At 39.8% G+C, this 24892-nt stretch overlaps 1 protein-coding gene across 4 annotated transcripts in view; it reads right to left on the bottom strand.

Annotated features, from left to right (window-relative positions):
- Positions 1-233: 233 nt before the first annotated feature.
- Positions 234-24892, bottom strand: part of LOC124721837 (zinc finger protein GLIS2 homolog) — a 127306-nt gene continuing 102647 nt past the window's right edge. For 2 of the 4 annotated variants that reach the window (XM_047246963.1, XM_047246965.1), the window contains 5 exons: positions 6770-6873; positions 6601-6680; positions 4100-4243; positions 2609-2727; positions 234-1974 (listed from right to left, as the gene is read on the bottom strand). In XM_047246963.1, the coding sequence (XP_047102919.1) occupies positions 1619-1974; positions 2609-2727; positions 4100-4243; positions 6601-6680; positions 6770-6873 (803 nt within the window). In that variant the 3' untranslated portion in view covers positions 234-1618. Of the gene's footprint in view, positions 1975-2608; positions 2728-4099; positions 4244-6600; positions 6681-6769; positions 6874-9362; positions 9474-18551; positions 18696-24892 lie in introns of those variants that run through there. The other 2 variants (XM_047246964.1, XM_047246966.1) reach the window with 2 other exon arrangements.

The following is a 24892-nucleotide window of genomic DNA, read 5'->3' as shown; positions in this document are numbered from 1 at the left end:
TCCAAAATTTAATTTAACAAATAAAGAATACACAAAATCAATTCAGAAACTTAAAACACAGTTTTAAATTGAATGTAGTCTTGAATTTACCTGAAATCAGATATAACTTTAATAAGACTTAAAAGGAAAAAGCAGTGTACAATTAAAAGTTACTCTTATTTCATAAAATTCACAACAAAACGTTTATTCACAAACTGAAACACAAGTAATACAATAACAAAAAGTAAGGGTGCCTGTCTCATCATGTATTCACAATTTTCAGAATTATGCCCAAATACACACATTATTTTAATTTTCATGGGTTTCACAATTGTATTTTCTTATGGAAATTCCATTATAGATTTGTAAAATATTTTGTCTAAGAAAGAATAGGGGTTTATTTCATTAATAAATTCTGTAAGTTGGTTCTGAAATCATTTAATAAAGTAGTGGTTGGACTGCATGTATGATATATTTTGATACACAACTCCTGCAGAATTTGACAAACAAATATCATGCACTTGAAGGACAATATTGATAACTGTGAAGAATTTTATGTATATCATATTTCTGAAATTCACAATTTCAGTACTAATAACTTTTTCTCTTCACAATAGCACCTACTCATCATCACAGACTAGCCATGGAGAAAGTAACTAAAGGAGGGATTAAAAGTTTGTGAAAACAAATGGCTTTTATTTTCTGTGCGAGAAATCCACTCAGTCAATGTTATTTTTTCTTAACTAATACTTGGTAGGAAAAGAGAACAGCAGCCAGATCTTTCAGAACTAGTTGTAAGTTCAATCAGTTTCACTTCCAGTAAAGTATGTTCAGACACTAATGACTGTACATGTGCACTGAGAATTATAATAAATGTTCTTCCTAATATAGTAAACATCATATATTCCTTTTACTAATTATTCTTTAATACAATACTCTCTAAATAAATAACATTCAGGTAATAGAAGTGCACACATCTTTGACTGCTTACACTATAAATACAGAACACACATTAAAATATACAAACACAGGTACAAACATAATTTATTCTTATATTAAGCTGTCTTCAATTCTTAAGCTTCACTGCCATGGTAAAAATAAAATACATCCACATTTACACATACTATTACAGACTCCTATCATTCACTGATTCATACTTAAATTATAAGCTATTAAATTTTTGTGATGAAACATTTGAGATCAATCATCTCCATTTTAACATTTTACCAGTCGGCAATCAATTATGCTCTAACAGAAAAAGTTATTATTTTTCCGCAGAAGAGCCACACGTAAGTATCCACAATTCTTAGTGATTGTCCAAGCAATACTTTTTTTTTAAATCTTCCCCTTCTGAATATCATGTATGCAATTATTTTATGAAATATCCATTATGCAATACTATTACATCAATGAAATCATCGATAGTTCCTGTCATGAGATTAACTTTCTGCATCTAGTTGCAGTTCGCTTATGTTTGATAGCAACTGTGCCAACATGTTACTATTAAGAAAACTGACAGTGACATTACAAATATTTAGGTACCAGAAAATAAGACAGACAAGCTGTCTTTTTGATCACAGAGATTTGTGTGTAGCAGAAGTAATTGCATGTAGGGTAAAAGACATATTGTACTTAGATGCTATACTTTAGCACTGATACTAAGATCAAGAGGCAAATCTTGTTCTGCTGTGCATGCAGGGTTTTGAGGCTCCCATAAGTTCCATGGAACATTGACCCAGAGGCTGGGGAAGTTTGTACTCGAAGGTTTCAGAGGAATTGTGACCTCTGAAAGCTGTTCCTTTGTACACAGATAATGGCGATAGGTTTTGACATGTTTTCGAAGTGAACTTGGATCTGTGTATCGTTTGGAGCAGCCTGGTACCTTACATGTATATGGTTTATCCACAGAGTGGGTTCTTGTATGCTTGAAGCGGTCACTTGAGTTTGAATAAGCCTTTCCACATCCTGGTACGGGACATATATATGGACGTTCACCTGTAATATGAAATGCATTAGTTAATAATTTTTGGCATAAAATAAATTCCCATAATTTGTTTCTTAAATTTAAGACAGCTGGCTACAAATCATAAAATTCCTAGACTTCATCTAACATGAAAATAAGCAGTAAAGTATATTCTCTTTTTAGGACCTTTCTGCTTACATTTTACAAGTTTTTAAAATAAAATATTGTGAATGGAGCATGGTAAGGACCATTCTTGTATCCAATGTGTCTTAGTGATTATTAGGTACACAAACAGTAGAAGAAGTCTAAAATATGTAAGGTGAGGTCAACTGAAGCTACATTAGAAAGTGTGTGTGTGAAGAACAAATATCTCATAAGTATTGTAATATTTTACTAGAATTGTGTAGTACAACTCTGGGAGATGAAAGGAGAACTTCGCCACTTATTTCTTACTGTAGAAGGAATAGATAAAACTTAATATTTCTTCATTAGGTGACAGTACTGATGACAGTTACATATTTCATTCCAGACTGGAGCATCTGTTGCAAGCAAACTGTTCCTTTACCACATTATTACAGACACTATAGTCCTAAAATAGTCCTAAACAAAAGTTGGGTAAACATACTACGGTTAAGTACCTTAATTCATATGGTGATAAATACTGACCTGTATGAGAACGTGCATGGATTTTTAAATTTTCTGCTCTGCTAAAACTCTTATCACATTTGAAACAATGATGAGGCTTCTCATTAGTGTGTGTTCGCACGTGCACCAACATCTTGTACCTGAAAAAAGTTGCTCTGTCAGTTCTCAAAATGGTACAAAAACCTGTAGAATAAATTGCATTTGTTGTTTAAATTTCCTGCGTTTGCTTCGAAAGATAGATGAATGTGTTGAAAACAGTCTTTTACCAAGTTTAATATATGTTATGGACCACTGTTTTCATTTGTTTTCCCAGTTTTTCTATCTGTGTCATGTACTGCTTATTTCTGGATGTACATATTACAGCCATATCCCTCAATATTCTTTATAATGTAGATCAAACTTCAGAGTTCCCTACAATTTTTAGTCCCTACTGTTCCAGTATGTTTCCCACTGATTCGTCCCACTAGAGATAATGATAAGCTAAAGACAATTTCTCTTTCTTAGTACATTATAGCCCTTTCAGTACATATTTATCTTCAGGCACTCTTAATTTTCTTTCAGTCTTCTGCAACTGCTATTTTGTCTTTTCAGCAAATGCTTTTCCTCCTTGCACTACTATGTTTCTTACAAATTTCTTATTTGAATAGTTTTTTAATAATTTTATTCCCTCCATTGCAGATACCCTGTACTTTTTATGTTTCATCTCCAGTTATGTTACTGCTGAAATTACGAAACACACTGTGTTGATTCTCACCTTTCTTTTACTGTAATTTCTGGCCTGACTTTAATTAGTTTCATAAAATGATCCTGGCTGAAAGACTTGGTTTTCCAATAACAAGTCATCTGATTTTCTTTAGTTTCAGTTAAGAGAGTAATGTTTCATATATACCTTTATATTTTTTCTCTTTTGGCTTATATTATTTAAAGGTCCAGAAAAAATTATTGTATTGTTTCCTTTGTCAAGAGATTGGTTTAAGCTATAACGTTTTCATACTTCTTATCCAGTACATATTGATCAACCACCTTCATTATGGCTATATGGTGCTTTAATACGTATATCTACACCTGAAAAGCCATTTCAAACATAAAGTTCCTAGCTATTACAGTACGGAAGATACTGAATGTATCTCCAGCACCAATATTGTTTTAAAGATCCAGCTGTTGATTTACTAATTCTTCTGCGACAGCATATTCTTCTGTTTGTTCTTTTAGTACACAATCTAAGTCTATTAAATACTGATTTTTTTGTACGCATCCAGTATGGGTCTGTAAGATTCCCTCACTTCTATTTGATGGATTGTTGCATATGCCTTCTTCATTATTACGTACATACTTTTCTCTCCCCTTATCTTGCACGCCAAATGTTTTTATCAGTTTTTAATATCACACACTTAAGAGATGTAAGTGCTCACACTCAGCCAGAGCTCAGATAATTTTAAATTACGTTATTATTCTTTACACACCAAAATTTATCAGTTAGTCCTAAAATGATAATTCTCAGTTATCACTTACCTCGCATTGAAGCCACGGTTACCCCGACTGCAACCGTCCCACCGACAGTAGAAAAGACCTTCTTGCCCAGGAGCCGTGTGACTTCTAGCAACATGGGTAGCAAGAGCACTCAGGTTACCAAACCACTGACCACATTGAAACCACCTGCAAACAGGTTCTGTTAAGTTTTTCACATATTCAGAAGTTGAATTATAGGCCATAAATGACATCATGATGCATAAAAGTATCATAAACTAGGTACCTAAATATAGATATTGACACTTCCTCTCTAACTTAATTTTCACAAGACAGGAAGAAACTTTCCTACAAAATAATCTTTTACTCCCGTGTACTTAGCTATTTGTGAGTTATTTAGGAGATAATGGGGTAAATAATCTTTTAGTTGTTGTGAAAGAATAAAACTACTTTTAGAAAAATAGCTGGAATTCCTTCAAAATGAGAAATGAGTGAAACATCATAAATGTCTGCACATCAACTGTGAAAACATTTTTTTCCTTAAATAAGTTTAAAAAATTGAAGGAAGATTAGAGTTTTACATCCTGTAAACAGTGAATTCAAGGTAGGATGGGAAAAGAAAGTGGCAGTGTCCTTTACAAATGGACCATGTTGGCACTCGCATAAAAAAAACACAAAAAAATAATAAAACCACACAAAACATAAAGATGGATGACCGAACAAGGATTTTAAACCTTTAGTAAACACAAGAAAGTCCACCTTACACAAGAAAGTGTGCCTTTGCCATGAGTAACTCAGTGACAGTTAAGAAAAAGCAGTCTTGAATTGAAGGTCTGGGTGTTCAAGAATATCAGAAACAACAACAATAAATAGTCTACAAAACAGTGGAGATGAGCGTAAGAAGATTTTAAAAGGAGTCATACTGAACCAGCCAACCAATAAAACTGTGAATGGGGTCCACTGATATAAACTGTGTCTACTTGTCACCAGAGACATTCTCAAACAGCTGATGCCAACAATAGTGGAAATAATATAGGAGAAGAACATAAAGGCTATGGCTACAACAATAGCTCCAGAAAACAATGTCTTTACAGAAGAGCATCACACACTTCAAATTAACTGATTTATCCTGGTGCAATAGTTAGTGACAGGCATAGAGATTAAATAACATATTTTATTCACTGACTTTATAGTCATTTGATTAATAGTCATTTCAGCAACTAATTTTTTTAAAAATTGAATGTCTGAATAGGAAGTGTTTTATCAACTGTTAATTGTCTGCATGAACTATGGCACAGATGACAAGATGGTCTTTAAAATCTTCCAAGATTAAACTTGACACCTTATCGAATGCTGCATCTACAACTGCTAAGGAATCTATGATGGACTTCCTGCGTGAACATATATTGAGGGTGAGTGAGGGCGATGACACAGTGGTTAAGATGCTACGTTCACTTTAGTATGAGTATTCTTAATATTTTTCCCCTTATCATGATTTAGGTTTTGATGTTTCACATAGCTCCCAAGATAACAGTTTCATCTAAAATGCCTTAGATAAGTTCATTTGAAATCCTTATCCAACAGTGTTAATGCTTTGTCTCTAGACTTTGACATTTAAGAGATTTTAAGCTCTAAACTTATTTTACATCTATTAAAGATTTCGACCATCTCTGTCACTAAGAGTGTATTAACCACAATTATGTCTAAATTGATGATTTGATATGCACTACCCTTCTAACTGTAAATTCAGGAGAGTAATCAGTGGATGCTATTTGCCATTGAAATGGTACATAAGAAGACAAATATTGGGAATAATTATATTATGTTTCTGGCAAGAGAAATGAAACTTGCAATGAGACAATATGTTGCCTGAGATTAAAATTACAGCTTTTATGGAAAGATAAACCTCGGAATTAAAACAGTAAAGCTGATATGAACACAAGTGATATCAAGAAATACTTCCTCGTAGACAGTTAAAACCAGTCCTTATTGCGGTATTCAGCAACTGGCTGTTAATTTTTTCTTAGCAGATAGTAATGTTTCGCATGATGCTTAGTCAGATCTCAGGAACTTGGCTTATGTGTTTCATAGGTTTCAAAATACCTAATTTAACAAAAACTGCTATACTTTGAAGAACTTTTGTTATAAATCTGGATGTAGCTGAATACAACCAATTAACTGTTGCCAGTTTAGATATTTACTAGTAATATATTATATGTCCTTATTATCTCTGTAGTATATACGTTAGTATTTCACTGGATATTTTCTCTAAGAAGCATGTGATGATACCCTCTATAGACACCTGTAGCTGAGGAATTATTTCTGCCCAGTATATCCCTAAATAGAGCAGATAAGGTAAAGTTTGTGCTGAAATATTGCTCACTGACCATACATGACTAATCCAGTAGAATGGAAAGCTTCTTGCATATAAGTTGTGGAATGAATAATTCAGAAGAGAATATATATACAGCTATTAGTCATAATAGCATATATTTTGTGTACTGGAAGGCTTAGTATATTTAGAAATATAACAATTGTTTACTCACTTGCACTGTACTTCAAGGGGAGCAGATAGATTCATTACTGGACTGGCCTCTGTACTAGAACTGCTATTATCACTGTCACTCTGCAAATAAAGAAATCAGGTAACCAAAAACATCTTCCACATGTTACATTGAGTAGACCTGTGTAAACCCTGGAAATATGTGAACCAACCTGGCTCTGTAATGGAGACATTTCATTTTGGTTCTCTTCCCCCATAGTAGGTGCTGGGACAGCAGGAAAGTAGTGAGAATACCAGTACGCTCCTTGTGGGAGGGCTGAAAAGAAAAATACCAGTGTTACACAAATAGGCAATAATTATATGTCATTCAGTATCATTCAACATATCCTACAGTAAGAAGAAAATAGACTAAGATGCCATTGTATAAAATGGACTTCTGCAGATAACTGAACAATATACTATCATCATGAGACTATTTTAAAGTCTGCAGCAATTTCAGTTTATTGATTGCAGCAGCATGGTACAGACAGATACTAAATACACCATTGCCCCTCCCACTGGTCTATGTCATGATTATGCATATTTCTTTGCTCTCACACCATTTATGTTCTACTAGTATTAGTGATTTAATCATGTGTAACTAGCCTTGGTAAACCCAGTTCCAAACTCGCGATCAGCTGAATTTGTTGTATTATAAGAACCTCTGCAAAGCAGTAGAAACCTCTCCTATTGGTGTCTCCTTCCACTAAATCTAGTATCCTGTTTTAGAAGATATTGTCTTCTAAGGGTCAATACTAAAACAGAGACTGTTATTTGCACAGATCTCATGAGAAATCCCATGAAGACTGTATCCAACATGAAGGCAAAAGGTGAAGACTTATAGAATAATTTGGTTAATATTTGTTCAGACGTCTGTCCAGAACACTATTTCTAAATATGGTCATCAGACTGCCACAAGGAGTACTGCAACTTCATCTTCCACTGGGAGCGAGGGTCATCACGAGCTGTGAGACTACAATGAATAATTGCTAACTGCCATGGTGCTGATTTCCCTAAATCACTTTAGGCAAATGCTGGGATGGTTCCTTTGAAAGAGCATGGCCAATTTCCTTCCCCATCCTTCCCTCATACAATGGGACTGATGACCTTCTCAACTAATTCTGATGAAGCTACTTTCATGTGTAATGGCATCAACACACATGAGCAGTGTGATGAAATCTGTATACTGTGGTATAGATACATTTTCAACATTAATTGAATGTACTCTGTGGCACATTGTGATTGACATCCGATGGGTTAGACCTGTTGTCTTACTGTATTGTTACGGAGCTCAAACACAGAGACTCTGTAAAGTGAAACATCACTGGCACTGGATGAGTTTCATCTCACTAAAGGATACTGATATGTTCTTTCTACATAACAAAGCCCTTGCACATTCAAACCATCAATAAATCATCTAACATACACTGACCGATACATCAGCTGCACCCACAACGATCACCAAATTTTTATATTTGAGTGTGAGTGAAAAGTTAAGCCTTCAGAGAAGAAGTAAAGACAAGGACGAATTAGTGAGCAACTTTAAGTGGAGTGTTCTTCTCTAAAAGTGCCATAAAGACAATATGTACGAGCAAAACTCAATAGTGCAAAGGAGGAGGAAATGTGACTCCGGGATTTTTTAAAATTTAATTTAAATTATTGTTAATTTTTCGCGTGTTTTGTGTTTATCAATTGTTTAGCCACTTGTATGTTACCTTTTCCACTTGAAGTGGACCACAGAACTACTTTCAGAAGTGTTTACGGTTCTTCCAGAAATACTTTAACTGCGTTAAGTTGTGAAGGTAAAGCAATGTAGATGTAATGTTTTTCTGCATGTGTTAGTGCATGAGTTCTGTAATAATTTGGTGTGGCAGCTATAGTGTGGTCGGCATACTGAAGCGGCTATTCCATCGGCGCCCTCGCCAGGCAGTCAGCTTGGTCCCTGATTCATATGATCCTCGCCACTGCCTTGCGGGGAACGCATTACACCTAATGCCAAGAGAACTGTTATGTACGTCAAGATCCTTTGACACTTTGGTGCTGACTCAGTTTCATATTCAGCGCCAAACAGTGCCTTAAACGTCCCTATTAGACGGGTGAAAGTGATATTGTAAGCAGTTAAAAGTACACATGTAAGTTTCGAGGTAGCTACTCTTGGCAAAATCGAGACAATCCAACGAATGTAAACTTTAACAATAAAATCTTTTCTATTGTCTTTTCAGTGGTGTTTTTACTTCAGTCAACAGGGGAGAAAAAGTCTCCAAAATCCCAATAAGCAAGCACCTGTTTCATTCGCAGATCGACATGACAAATTCAGGGACGGAGAATATGAGTGGAGTATGATACGCACTTTCACGACTGATGAAGTGCTTATAAACAGACATCAAGGGGTGGATCGTACATTCAATGACGGTAGCTTACGATACATGAAAACTACGTAAGAATCAGCAATTTTTGCGCGAAAGTTACTAGCGTGAGTCGATTTTGTTGGCCTTGTAATACGAATGTGGATCTTTTCTGCACATAGGTCCCGTAAAAATCTTCCTCCATAACATCTAGGCTCTGAGCACTATGGGACTTAACATCTGAGGTCATCAGTCCCCTAGAACTTAGAACTACTTACTAACCTAAGGACATAGCACACATCCATGCCCGAGGCAGGATTCGAACCTGCGACCGTAGCGGTAGCGCGGTTCCAGACTGTAGCGCCTAGAACTGCTCGGCCACCTCGGCCGGCCCATAACATCTAAAACTGTGCTACAGAACCTGAAGAAAACCAAGCATGTCCGCAGTGGGGCACTTGACCCAGAGAGACTTATTTCCCGTAGATAGACCCGTCAGAGTCCACAAAGCCCGCCAGAATGGTCCCCATCGTTAAACAGCGTCCAGCCGTCTGCAAACCGGTTTAACCAGTCTCGGCTTGCGTCTGGCGCAAGGCATCATCTGCAGATGCTCGTTCAGGTTTGCTGCCAACTGCTGTCGCTTCCTTGCAAATCTATGGCAAAACGGGAATGCGACATCAGTCTCTGCACGCAGGCCAGAACACCGAGCAGCACTAGTTGACGAAACGAGCGCATCTGAAGGGAAAATATGTGGAGCACCAAAAATTATGCCACATACTAACGTGGTTTCATACTAATTTTTCACTTCTCTTGCGTCGATCTCATTGCTGCAATGGATTAGCCCTCCCTTATGTAACTTGTTTTTGGCATTACAACTGCGATGGGTACGATAATGTCAAAACAGTTAATAGCAGGAGGGACCTGCAATTCGGTTTGTGTGTGCGCCTTTTTCTGACCTCTTGTCTTTCACTTTATCATTTATTAATTCTGCCAAGATTTCAACACCGTGGAAGGTGGAAGATATTTTATAATTTAGCATACCATCCAAGCGAATTAGTCGCATGTACGGATCCATGATACCTAATAAATAAGTAGCTGGAATACTAGACCACAGCTGTACAAAACACGAAAAACGGACATGCTGTCCGTATATGCATCACATCTCCCCAGTCAAGTAGTACACGATACACGTTCTAAAAAGAAAATATGGTAAGACAGGCAAATACTTAGAGCCAATTTTTTCCATAATATTTTCCTGTCCTATTAATGATCCTTCGTGTCTCAGCGTTTATTATTAAAATTAATGTTCTACAAGCGCGCGCGAAGAGAGAGAGAGACAGGGGGGAGGGGGCAGTTGGGGGGGGGGGGGTGGAGAGAGGGAGGTTATATCGTTTTCATTTGACTTTTTTCGAGCTTTGGCCACACGAATCGGTTTGACAAACATGTGGGTACATTTTAAAAACGAGATAATATTTGTATAACAAAGTTAATGTTTCCTTTAATAATAACGTGATGTATATATACAGCCAAGGAGGCTGTTCGATGGCATCGTAGCACACCACTTCGGGTCTGTAACATACAGCCCAACACAAGCCAAATGTAGAATGAGTTTCGAAACCCGAAATCGGTTATGGTCTATAAACAAATGAATGTTTAAGCAGTTTTGTGGCAGGATGCTGTTTTCTAACGAGGGAACCTCCCCATCGCACCCCCCTCAGATTTAGTTATAAATTGACGCAGTGGATGGGCCTTGAAAAACTGAACACAGATCAATCGAGAAAACAAGAAGAAATTGTGTGGAACTATTAAAAAATAAGCAAAATATACAAACTGAGTAGTCCATGTGCAAGATAGGCAACATCAAGGAGAATGTAAGTTGAGGAGCGCCGTGGTCCCGTGGTTAGAGTGAGCAACTGCGAGTTTAGTGTCTGTGTTTTGCGACCGCACCGCAAAACCGTGCGATTAGTAGACGAAAGGACGTGCTCCTCCAATAGGAACCGAAAACATTTGATCGCAAATTCATAGGTCAACCGATTCCTCCACAGGAAAACACGTCTGATATATTCTATACGACACTGGTGACGGCATGTGCGTCACATGACAGGAATATGTTGTCGACCCACCCAACTTGCACACTTGGCGAATGGGTAAAAAGATTCTTCTACCTTGCTCGATTTAGGTTTTCTTGTGAATGTGATAATCACTCCCAAAAAAGTGATGAAAACATAAGAGTTTGTCACATAAACTGCAACAAATGAATGCAACAGTTTCACAGTCGCACAGTTTTCCCTGTGCTGTGTCGAAACATACGTTTTTTACGTTTTCAAATGTTTCCGTGTGTAGACCGTCAAATCCTGCATATGTCCAAGCAAATCTGAACATGTCCTGGAATTTTGGAGAGCGAAGTTGATTATGTGTGAGTGCCTGATCTTTGATAATTGTCTGAAAATAAAAATTAAACTTTTCACTCGAGAGAAGATTTGAACCAAGGACTTCTCGTTCCGCAGCTGCTCACGCTAACCACGGGACCACGGCGCTCGTAAGCTGATACTCTCCTTGATGTTGCCTATTTTTCGCATGGACTACTCAGTTTGTATATTTTGCTTATTTTTTTCATAGTTCCACATAACTTCTTCCTGTTTTCTCGATTGATCTGTGTTCAGTTTTTCAAGGCCTATCCCTGTGCCAACTTATAACTAAATCTGAGGGGGGTGCGATGGGGAGGTTCCCTTGTAAGTTAGCTTTCGCATACACTATCCGTTTTCTCACCATATCTCTTATGAAGAAATTTGCGTCAGGCCTTCTTTATATCACCTTCGTTATTTCTTCATTCAGATGGTTGTCATGTCTGATTTGTAGTAAAGAACTAAAAAAGAAATAGTAATTGTTTGTTGTATGCTATGTTGATCTGCGATCTTCGGAACACCAGCAGATATACAGTCTCTTAGTGAAGTGGTCTTCTCTAGATTCACTATTTTAGTTATGAACGTAAAAATCACCCTCGCGTTTAGGGGGCATTGTAACTGGGTGAAAACCCAACACCTCGGCCAAGGATGTATAGCGGTACACTTTGGAACTACCGGTACTTGAGGTGCAGTATGCCTAGGTCGTCTGCGATTGATTTGTATTGCTTCTCGTGGTAGGATTAATACGGACTGTAATAAGTTATAATTATCGTTTCATTTTTGATTTTCGTCGAGGACACGAACCCTCGCGCTGTTTACGGGGAGAAAGATAAATACAGGGTTTATGAAATCGGGTGTGAATGTGGTCTGGTGTATGTAAGCGAGACTGGGAGTCCAATAAGCACAAGGTTATCTGAACACGACAGATATATCGGTCTCAAACCATACAACAAATCAGTGGTGGCAGAACACCAGGAACAGTGGAGGATGGAGATTGAATTTCGAGAGGCCCGCGTACTGGCGAAACAGCCGTTTAGCTTGAGGGGGAAGGTTAGAGAGGCTATAGAAATAGCCATGCGAGCTGACAACATGAATAGAGAAGACGGGGAACGACTCCCAGCGTCTTGGCTGCCAGCAGTGACAGCTTTGCGGAAGGACAGCTCACGCAAAGCAACAGGTGCGCAGTAGGCCGCAGCGGCGGAGGTACACACAGTGCTGACGCGCCCTAGCCGATACTGGGCAGTTAGGCGCTACGCCAACGTCGCCGCTCAATTTCCTAATCGCCGGTTTCCACCAAAGGCAAGCAATAAAGAAAACTCTAATGGAAAACGCCAATTTCCGCCAGTGACAAGACGTAATGCAAAGGCCAATAAATGGACACCTAATACCCTTCCTCCTCACCCTCATATCCAATGACAGCACTCCTCTATAGTATTCAAGTAATTAAACTAGTGCACATTCAGCAGTTAGCAATAAACCCTGACGAAGGCGTCTTGCAATAGTCGCTGAAACGTCGGAATTTTGTAGCTGACAATGCGGTCGCAAACACAGAAGAATTTTATTGATTGTGACAACGGCCGCGGAAGGCTACGTTTACATACAACACAGATGAACTTTAAATTTCCCATTTTGTTTCTTTTTTTCCAGCAGATAATGTTTTCTGGCGTCTCGTGTTGATGTCACACGTCCTGATGCCTATGGTAGGTCGAGGTTTTGGTAAGCACTTCTAATTATGGGGACCAGCTGAAAGGGAGGGCAGAATGATCTCGCTAATTAAAGCCCCGAATTTCATTCCTGAGGACGGTGTGAACAGTCTTATTTCCATCACGGCGGGTTATGCGCAGCGGGACTGATTATGTGAATATTTGCTGTGTTTGGACTAATTCAGTTATCAAATGTTCTGAACACTGCGAGGATCATTGCTGCGCTGATACAATGAATGAAATCAGATTGAAGCTGAACACAGTGCATACCTTCGGCAAGAATATTTGGAGAAATAATACATAATTCATTTCATTTCATTTCACTGAAGGCCTTAAAACCTGTCTTCTCTTTGACGTCGCATTACGTATCAAATGATGCATATTTGGACACTTAGGGCCAAACTAAACTTATTGTTTGTTCACCACTGTAAACATACACAGGTAAGAAATGTGTTGATTTAATGTGTTGGTTTAATTACAAAAAGATTCACGCAAGATAATGGTTGTTTTAATACTGTTTGTGATAACTATCGAACATCAGGCTCGGACAGTGTAACAGTGCAAAACCCATTAATACACCGAAAGCTAAAAAATCAGAGCCCTTCTGCATTCTCAGGAACTGGCATTTTTGATTAGAAATGCCAGCGCTGTCGCGATCTCTGCGTTCAGTTCACAATGTAGAATTTCTCTTTCCAAAGCCATAACGAGAAACTCATATCGGATTTGATAACGTGGCCAGCGTTGACATTCATGACAGGTTAATATCGTTTACCGCTCGAGACTCGTATTTGGCTTTCGGGAGCACCCCTCCTCCGTCTGCGCAAACCACACGAGCTAACTCAAAGCTTCAACCTCCCATTGGTTCTGTTGCATTCACCCTATACTCCACAGACGTTGTTGCACCATGCTGAGCGCTAAGCATCCCGGGAAGGACGCCAATACGCAACACCGCGAATAGTCCAGCAAACGAACCAAAATAATGCAATGGTTGGGTAAACCACTGGACCGATATTCTAGTGGAGAGTAGTTCAAATACCTGTCTGGCCATTTTCTTAAGTGTTTTATGGTTTCCCAAAACAAACTGAGGCATATCTTCAAATATTTATACAGATGACCTAGCTTTCTATCTCTAATCATCTAGACGCCTCCAGGAAGTTAAACTGCAACCTTTCTTCTAAATCTAATAATACGGCATATCTACATCTGTACTCGTGGGCCACCGTACGGGAGTGGTGGGCGGTATCCAGAATAATAGAATAATTTTGCCACGTGGGATTAGCCGAGCGGTCTGAGGCGCTGCAGTCATGGACTGTGCGGCTTGTCCCGGCGGAGGTGCGAGTACTCCCTCGGGCATGGATGTGTGTGTTTGTCCGTAGGATAATTTACGTTAAGTAGTGTGTAAGCTTAGGGACTGATGACCTTAGCAGGTAAGTCCCATAAGATTTCACACACATTTGAACATTTTTTAGAATAATTTTCCTTCTCTGAACCATTCGGAGGAGGAACACGGGAGGAGCGAATTTCGGCACTCCACTGTATAGGTCGAGATTTCTTTAATTTTACTATAATGGTTGTTACCCTAGGTGTATACTGGAAACAGTAATATGTTTCTAGAAACACTGAAACGGGATTCGTCGGAAATTTGAGACGTAGGCTCGCGATGACGCACAACATGTTTCTCCTTGAAATGTATTTTCAGTTGCTAACATTGAAAACCGTCAGCAGTATCATGGAATGATGACAATAAAGATTTGTGCCGGAGCAGGATTCGAACCCGGATTTCCCACTTATCGCGAGCGGTCGCCTTACCATTAGGCTATCCAAGCGCGACTCAGGACCAGACCCATATGAAGTCAACCATGTGTCTACAACCAGCATTCGTGCATTCATTATCTATAGTCCCGTACAGGCAGAAATTTTAATTGAAAATCGGTTGCCCGGCGTCGGCAGATGTATATGATATTGCATTGCCTGTGTTGCTCAGAAGTACAGTGCAATGTTCTTGTAATTCATCGTACTTCTGACCAACACACGCTCTGCAATATCGTTTGTTTCTCCTTGCGTCTCTCATTGGTGTTTGTTGAGACTACAGAGTCCCGCGAGTTTCCTTAGAATCTTATCAGTTCCTTAAGTTAACCAACTTGGTAAACATCCGAGGCACACAGACAGCATGTAAGAATCTGCTAAACAAATGTTTTTAAACGATCTCTGTCATGGAGGACTTTAACTTTCTAAGGATTCTTGCCACAAGTTTCAGCCTGGCACCCACATTCACCACGGCAAGATTTTTCTTTATATTACACCTCTCATTGCTCTCGGCAAATAATCCAATAAAACTGACTTGGGTATTAGTCTTAATAAAACAAATAGTGCTGTTCATCTCGGAAGGGCTCCAGGATACGCTTTGGCTTCGATAATGTTTGAAGGACTCCACGACGATAGTTGTGTGGTTGTTTGGTTAGTTCGATCATTAAAGTATTCACAGTTTTCGCTTCTGAAAGTAGTAAACACAAGAGAAACTAAGCACCTATTGCCACAGACTATGAAGGTGTTTCAGAAAACTAAAAAAAAGTTAGGCAGAAAAATATGTGTTGGATCACAGTAAAAAACCCCAAAAAAATAGATGTCGACAGAGTTGTTAATCTCCTGCTGCTATCCATCATCCTACGGAACTGAATTTATGACATTTTCTTTGACTGTACAACTCATGAGAGAGCTGAAGGGTGATCTGTTTTAATTGATAAAAACCATTCAGAAGCCAAGATCGCACAAAATATTTTTTACTCAAGACAACCGGTTTCAACAGTCTTAGTTGTCATCTTCAGGTCTTGAACAGTTTTTTCGTGGTAAAACATATTCGTTTTATGCTGAGCCACATGCACAAGATGTCAAGTGGAATAAAACTCGGCACATTCTAAACGTCTGTCATCGCTAAAATGTTGAAAGACACACAGCACCTTGTCGAAAGGGCCGTGACCATATACATACTGCTCACAGATGCTTGTTACATGATAAAAATACAGTACACAACAGCGCATATGTTTACGTATGCTGGACACATACTAAACAGAGCGAATCCACTTTAAATAGCGTACAAGGTGCAACTGTCAGCGATGACAAACGTTCATAACGTGCCGAGTTTTATCCACTTGACATCTTGTGCATGAGGTTCAGCATAAAATGAACACGCTTTACTACAAAAAATGTTTAACACCTGAAGGTAACAGCTAAGACTGTTGAAACTTGTTGTCTTGAATAACAAATATTTTGGGCGAGCTTCGCTTCTGAATGGTTTTTAACAACTGAATCATCATTAACGTCGTAGTTATTAGGTACTGAAAACCCCATCACACCACAATGGTACCATTACGAGAATTACTTGGCATTTCACGGGGATATTTTCTTTCTTTTGTTAGTGAGCAGGATGGCTGCTGGGCTGTAAAGCACGCTCACCTGTGCTTCTGGTCTCTACAGATTTCATAACATTATGCAGCTTTCCTCATCAAAGGTCCGACTGTTATCATAATTATTTTAAATAACTAGTAGACAGTTTATAGTGACTTGTTCTGTCATTAAGCTTACAAAATATCTGTTATACTTCCTCTTTGTTGTGGAGATTAAAGACCATTAAAATTTCGGCCGGTCAGCTATGATGCATAGTACTTACTTCACTTTACAAACACACTCCAAAAGCCGCTGTACATTGACAGTCATTGTTATGAAGCCACCTTATAAGGTATAGAAATGTTTTCTCATTTGGACACAAGGCCAAAAATTATAATTCAGATGAACCTGATTAGTTTTGAGACCATGAAGGCATTAATTTTTTACTGCCTCTTTACTTATAAACACCTTTGACGATCGATGAGAGAGCGTAAAAAATGTGTCGACGCTCATAGTTCTGAGTTGAAATACCTTCTGTGTCTACACAATACATGAATTCATATTACGACAAAACATTAAATACACCACAAATATGGAAAATGTTTATAGAAGAAGATGATGGTAACATACGTAACAATAGAGTTGACTTCGGGGGAAGCTAATTCGTGTTTTACTAAAAATTGGTTAAAAGATTAGGACTCTGGATTTTCCTGAAACATCTAAAATTTTCAGCAATGTTTCGCAAACAATTCAAGCCACTGGCAACAATTTAGAACACACACAACGGCTCATGCAAATGTGTTTAGCCTATATCCAAAAAAATCTGAAGTTTCAGGAATATATTAACTAAATTTAAATTACTACTATTTCAATACAAACCAACATATTATTTGTCTTATATAATGCTCACGGTAATTGCCAATTCTTCTGATACAGAAAGTGTCTGTATTTGTGACAGTTATGTAAGATCACAGCAGACGTAAGCAATTTACAAGAACAAGTTGACCGTACATTATATATTTTCACATAACGTTGTTTTCTAACGGTGAAAATTATGCAGGACACGACTCTCCATTTTTTAGGCTGTTTATTGCATCAAAAGGATTTTTAACAACATGAATTGCGTTACTCTGAACATTTTCTGTATTGGAAAATGACGAGAATTAAACCTAGTACTGGAGAGAGAATAAACACACACAGGGTTTTCATATCGTGTATTTATTACAATATCACATGCAACAAAAATATTTGATCTAATATGTTTTAATTTTTATGTTTTTATTGTTGCACAAACAAAATAAAATGCATGTGACAGCCACAGGCCAATCATGGAAAATAATTATAGAGACTCTAATAACAGTTTTATTTCTTAAGTTTTTGCTCGATGCAACAGTGTAAAGCTGGTCTTTCTACATAGATCGTTGTAGTAAAACTGCCCGAATTAAAAGTGAAGACGTTTCGTTTCATTCATACTGAAATATTCCATTTCGACGTCTCACGCCATGGGGTACAAGTAATTTTATGAGATCTGTGAACAAAAGCAAACACTGAACACATTCGAAGTACAACTATGGTTGCAGATATTGCATACCTTAATGTACTGACGATTGATATTCTAAGAAAGAGGTCATCAATACTTATTTCTTTAATGCTCAGTTACTGACACAATTGCAATTTAATAGGTTAAACAATGTTCTTCCATAAATGAGGCACTCAATTGCTGACAGTGTTTGAGTTTTACTTACGTTATTGGATTCGAAGCTTACATTAAACAAATACAATATATTTCAATTCTTTTTTTTTTTTTTTTTTTTTTTGCTCTGGAATGAGTACACTCTGTAAAATGAGTTAAAAATACGAAACATGTAGCACAGTGAAAGAGCCGTTTATTTCCAGAAAAAGATAGCGGTGTGTTGTTTTGTTATAGTCAACAAACGAAAACAACATACTTCAAATTGGTCTAAAGAATATGAAAGTAATTGATACATGAAAATGCAATGAGCTTTGTTTACTTGCTAAGGATACATTTTCCATTACGTTCATTGGGGATAATATGGAGAGTGACAGGAATTACTTAGTAAAGAGTGTGCGGCAGAAGCGAGCAACTGGGCGTCTAATTACCTGGATGACAGCAACGAACGATGGAGCCCATGTTTGCTCTGCGCCAGAGCTGGAAGGACACTAACTGTCCATGGGAGCGCCTCCAAAGCTGACAGCAAAACAGGCAACCGGTTAGCGCTAGTTGTGGGTCAGAGGCCAGCGTGTGCCGACTGATATCTCCATGTAAACTGGACTTATCCAGACCAGATTCCCTCCCTGGCCGCCAATAACCTCGGCCGAGACGCGCGTCAATCACGTGGGACGGAGTGGCGTGCCAAATCGATGCACGGCGCCCTCGCAATCACCAACTGCCCTGTCAAGCGTATTGGACAGTAGCTGCTCTCATCGTGTCGTAAAAACTGCAAAACGTTAAAGAGACTGTAACCAAACAGATCTGTCAGGTAGGGTCACCGGCACTCCCAGACAGTTTCGCTGACGCTGCACGGGTAGTGCAGAACGATTTAGGCTTTGGTGTATTGAGTGGCAGTTCCTTCTAACTCTTTGGACTACCAGTTTTATTACAAAAACATTAATGTATGGTTATTTTAATTAATATCTTAGTCACAAGTGTTGAGAGCTACTGACAAGGGATTTCAAATTGATTCCATCTTTCTGGATTTCCGCAAGTCTTTTTACACTGTACCACACAAGCGGTTTATGCAATTTCGTCTCCGTTATGTCACTGGATAATACTCTCTTTCAAATTCTAAAGGTGGCAGGGGTAAAATACAGGGAGCGAAAGGATATTTACAATTTGTACAGAAACCAGATGGCAGTTATAAGAGTCGAGGGGCATGAAAGGGAAGCAGTGATTGGGAAGGGAGTGAGACAGTGCTGTAGCCTCTTCCTAATGTATTCAATCTGTATATTGAACAAGCAGTAAAGGAAACAAAAGAAAAATTCGGAGTAGGTATTAAAATCCATGGAGAAGAAATAAAAACTTTGAGGTTCGCCGATGACATTGTAATTCTGTCAGAGACAGCAAAGGACTTGGAAGAGCAGTTGAACGGAATGGACAGTGTCTTGAAAGGAGGATATAAGATGAACATCAACAAAAGCAAAACGAGGATAATGCTTCAAAATGGCTCTGAGCATTATGGGACTCAACTTCTGTGGTCATCAGTCCCCTAGAACTTAGAACTACTTAAACCTAACTAACCTAAGGACATCACACACATCCATGCCCGAGGCAGGATTCGAACCTGCGACCGTAGCAGTCCCGCGGTTCCGGACTGCGCGCCTAGAACCACTAGACCACCGCGGCCGGCCGAGGATAATGGAATGTAGTCGAATTAAGTCGGGTGATGCTGAGGGAATTAGATTAGGAAATAAGACATTTAAAGTAGTAAAGGAGTTTTGCTATTTGGGCAGTAACATAACTGATGATGGTCGAAGTAGAGAAGATATAAAATGTAGACTGGCAATGGCAAGGAAAGCGTTTCTGAAGAAGAGAAATTTGTTAACATCGAGTATAGATTTAAGTGTCAGGAAGTCGTTTCTGAAAGTATTTGTATGGAGTGTAGCCATGTATGGAAGTGAAACATGGACAATAAATAGTTTGGACAGGAAGAGAATAGAAGCTTTCGAAATGTGGTGCTACAGAAGAATGCTGAGGATTAGATGGGTAGATCACACAACTAACGAGGAGGTATTGAATAGAATTGGGTAGAAGAGGAGTTTGTGGCACAACTTGACGAGTAGAAGGGACCGGTTAGTAGGACATCTTCTGAGGCATCAAGGGATCACAAATTTGGCATTGGAGGGCAGCGTGGAGGGTAAAAATCGTAGAGGGAGACCAAGAGATGAATACACTAAGCAGATTCAGAAGGATGTAGGTTGCAGTAGGTACTGGGAGATGAAGAAAGTTGCACAGGATAGAGTAGCATGGAGAGCTGCATCAAACCAGTCTCAGGACTGAAGACCACAACAACAACAACAACATGTGACTGGATTCGAAATTTCCTGTCAGAGAGGTCGCAGTTTGTTGTGATACACGGAAAGTCATTGAGCAAAACAGAAGTGATTTCTGAATTGGTCAATATTTCCGCGACTGGTTGCTACATTCTTTAAAATTTTGGAAGTGATTTCTGGCATTCCCCACGGTAGCGCTATAGGCCCTTTGCTGTTGTTTATCTATATAAACGATTTGGGAGACAATCTGAGCAGCCGTCTTAGGTTGTTTGCAGATGACCCTCTCGTTTATCGAGCAGTGAAGTCACCAGAAGACCAAAACAAATTGCAAAACGATTTAGAAAAGATATCTGTATGGTGCGAAAATTGTCAGTTGACTCTCAATAACGAAAAGTGCGAGGTCATCCACATGAGTGCTGAAAAGAATCCGTTAAATTTCGGTTACACGATAAATCAGTCAAATCTAAAAGCCGTAAGTTCAATGAAACACCTCGGAATTACAATCACGAACAACTTAAATTGGAAAGAACACACAGAAAATATTGTGGGGAAGGCTAACCAAAGACTGCGTTTTATTGGAAGGACACTTAGAAGATGCAACAGATCTACTCAATAGACTGCCTGCATTACACTTGTCCGTCCTCTTTTAGAACACTGCTGAGCGGTGTGGGACCCATACCAGATAGGATTGACGGAGAACATCGAAAAAGTTCAAAGAAGGGCAGCACGTCTTGTGTTATCGCGAAATCATTAAAACAAAGGCGTTTTTTGTTGCGGCGGAATCTTCTCACGAAATTTCAGTCACCAACATTCTCCCCCGAATGCTAAAATATTTTATTAACGCTGACCTACGATCACCATAATAAAATAAGGGAAATCAGAGGTCGCACGGAAATATATAGGTGTTCGTTTCTTCCGCGCGCTATACGAGATTGCAATAAAAGAGATTTGTGAAGGTGGTTCGATGAAAGCTCTTCCAGGCACTTAAATGTGATTTACACAGTATCCATGTAGATGGAGATGTAAATGTAGAACAATATGAAAAGAATATTTCGCGCCGTTCATTTTCCAAGGGGGTTGGGGGACGGGGTAGGACATACAGGATTATTCGTAAGTACCTCCAGGGCTTCACAAGACGACTATCCGAAAACTACAAGACATACTGAAAAGAACCACACATCAGTGCACACAGCATCTCCCCAAGTTTGTAACTCCTACTGTGGCTCAATACGGGCTTCGTAATATGGGATTCGTTTGAGATGTGGCAAGCGTCAATTGGTGGGTACAACTCGTTGACGTGATATGTCCGGGAAGGCGCAAAGGCAGCTCGCTTTGCGAATCCGGTAATTGGGTTGCCTATCTACAGATGAGAACTAATTCGATGTGACAATACGGAGACGAGGGTTAACAATGAAACTTGGGGACAGCACAAGCTACAGATGCAGTCTGTAATTATAAGAATTCTACTAACCATTAGTAGACTTCCCTTTACCAGTGAGACTTTCATACACAGCAATAATCTGCAACAAATTCCACTTGCTTCTCTGGTAACCTATAGTGGGACACATACGTCCCATTGGCAGTCAAAGGGTTAAATGTCAATTTGTGCAAGACAGTTCTCATAACACAGAAAAACTACTAGGCAGCGTGCGATTACAACATTAGTGGTAAACGTCTGGAGCTAGTCACTAGAACTATCTGGGTGCGAAACTACGAAGCGATATAGAACGGCATGAGAACGCAAAATCATTAGTAGAGAAGACTAATGACAGACGGATTTGCTGGGAGAATTCTAGGATAGTGTGGTGAATATGTCAAAGAAATCTCACAAAAGTGTGATCTGTCCTCGAGTACCACATAGCTATAGCCAATACGAAAATGTACAAGACTTGCTCAGGGGACTTAAATGAGAATCTGTGGAAGAAAAACGACATTCCGTTCAAGAAATGTTGGTGGATAAATTTAGAAAAGTAATATTTGAGCTGGACTGTGCAACAAGTCTTCTGCTGCCTCTAGATTATAGCTCGCAGGATCTATGAGAATGAGAGAGAAGAAATTACAGCGCCTACGGAGGTAAACGGACATTTGTCGTCCTTTTCATGCGCGAATCCGTAATATGGGAAGAAGCTACAAAGTGCCTTCCGCTATGAACGGTACAATGGACTGTGGAGTATATATTATTCGCGCAATTTTAGCTGACACTCGGCACGTTGCAGGATGGGAGACCGTAAAGGTATTTCCCTTTGGTAGTCACTCTCATCAGCCACCCGGCCGAATGTCAGGCTCAGTTGCGCGAATAGATATACACTCATGCTCATAAATTAAGGATAATGCTGATACATGGTGAAACAACGCTCTGGTGGGCGGTTTGCGGGTTTAAATCACCTCGGGGTATGGCCATGAGGTGCATTTGACCTGCGATCGTCGCACGGTGGCGCTGGCAGCAGTCCACATACGCAGAGGTGTGTTGATGCATGTCAGAGTACGGTGCAGCGAGTAAGTGTGCAGACGTTTTCAGACGTGCTAATGGTGACTGTGTGTTGAAAATTGCTCAAAGAACACATATTGATGACGTTATGAGGGGTACAATACTAGGACGACTGGAGGCTGGTCAAACACAGCAGGTCGTAGCACGGGTCCTCCATGTGCCACAAAGTGTGATCTCAAGATTAGGGCAACGATTCCAACAGACAGGAAACGTGTCCAGGCGCTACAGTACGGGACGTCCACAGTGCACAACACCACAAGAAGACCGATATCTCACCATTAGTGCCCGCAGACGGCCACGGAGTACTGCAGGTAGCCTTGCTGGGGACCTTACCGAAGCCACTGGAACAGTTGTCTCCAGACACACAGTCTACAGACGACTGAGCAGACTTGGTTTATTCGCCCAGAGACTTACAAGGTGCATTCCACTGACTGCTTTCCACTGACCCCTGGTCACAGGAGAGCCCGTAAAACCTGGTGTCAAGAGCACAGTACATGGTCAATGGAACAGTGGTCCCTGGTTATGTTCACGAGCGATTCCAGGTATAGTCTGAACAGTGATTCTCGCCGGGTTTTCATCTGGCGTGAACCAGGAACCACATACCAACCCCTTAATGTCCTTGAAAGGGACCTGGATGGAGGTCGTGGTTTGATGGTGTGGGGTGGGAATATGATTGGTGCACGTGCACCCCTGCATGTCTAACAGAAGAACTGTAACATGTCAGGTGCATCGGGACGTCATTTTGCACCAGCATGTCCGCCTTTTCAGGGGTGCACCGGGTCCCACCTTCCTGCTGATGGATGATAACGCACGGCCCCACCGAGCTGCCATCGTGGAGGAGTACCTTGAAACAGAAGATATGAGGCGAATGTAGTGGCCTGCCTGTTCTCCAGACCTAAACCCCATCGAGCACGTCTAGGATGCTCTCGGTCGACGTGTCGCTGCACGTCTTCAAATCCCAACGACACTTCAGGAGCTCCGACAGGCACTGGTGCAAGACAGGGAGGCTATACCCCAGCAGCTGCTCGACCACCTGATCCAGAGTATGCCAACCCGTTGTGCAGCCTGTGTACGTGTGCATGGTGATCATATCCCATGTTTATGTCGGGGTACATGAGCAGGAAACAGTGGCGGTTTTGTAGCACATGTGTTTCGGGACGGTTTTCTCAACGTATCACCAATACCGTGGACTTACAGATCTGTGTCGTGTGTGTTCCCTATGTGCCTATGCTATTAGCGCCAGTTTTGTGTAGTATCGCCTTGTGTGGCACCACATTCTGCAATTATCCTTAATTTATGAGCATGAGTGTAGAACACAGGAAGTGTATTTGCAGCTGCGAATGTGAACCACCTTTCCCTGTATATTAGAATGACGACGATGAAAGTCTGTACCGGGCCGGGACCCGATCCAGATTCCCGCTTTATGCGAGTGGTCACCTTAACCGCTTCGGTTATCCGTGCACAAATCATGGCCAGACCCAAACTCCACATATCGTCATCTTTGTGTCACAACCTGCACTCGAACGTTACGTAGACTGTATTCCCGTCGGAAGGACATATTTATTACTGGGAATCGAGGGTCTGGAATTGGCGAATAAATGTGAAATTAGCAGTGCCTGCTTTATTCAGAAGTACGATGCAATGCTCCTTCATTGTATCGTACTTCTGAGTAACATAGGCACTCCATCGTACTGCTATTTCGTAGATACAGAATAGACTACCAGGAAGTTCATATGCGCCACTGGCATATAACGGTCAGTTACATCTTAACTTTTGTGCAGAATCCAATGTTACTATGAATGTAGCTGCTTTAGAATTTATAAAATGGTTCAAGTGGCTCTGAGCACTATGGGACTTAACATCTGAGGTCATCAGTCCCCTAGAACTTAGAACTACTTTTAAAAAAATCAAATGGCTCTGAGCACTATGGGACTTAACTTCTAAGGTCATTAGTCCCCTAGAA

The sequence above is a fragment of the Schistocerca piceifrons genome, chromosome X (assembly GCF_021461385.2).
Source record: "Schistocerca piceifrons isolate TAMUIC-IGC-003096 chromosome X, iqSchPice1.1, whole genome shotgun sequence".
NCBI classification, from domain to species: domain Eukaryota; kingdom Metazoa; phylum Arthropoda; class Insecta; order Orthoptera; family Acrididae; genus Schistocerca; species Schistocerca piceifrons.
Note: the sequence above shows the minus strand (reverse complement) of the source record. Positions and strands in the feature narration are given on the sequence as shown.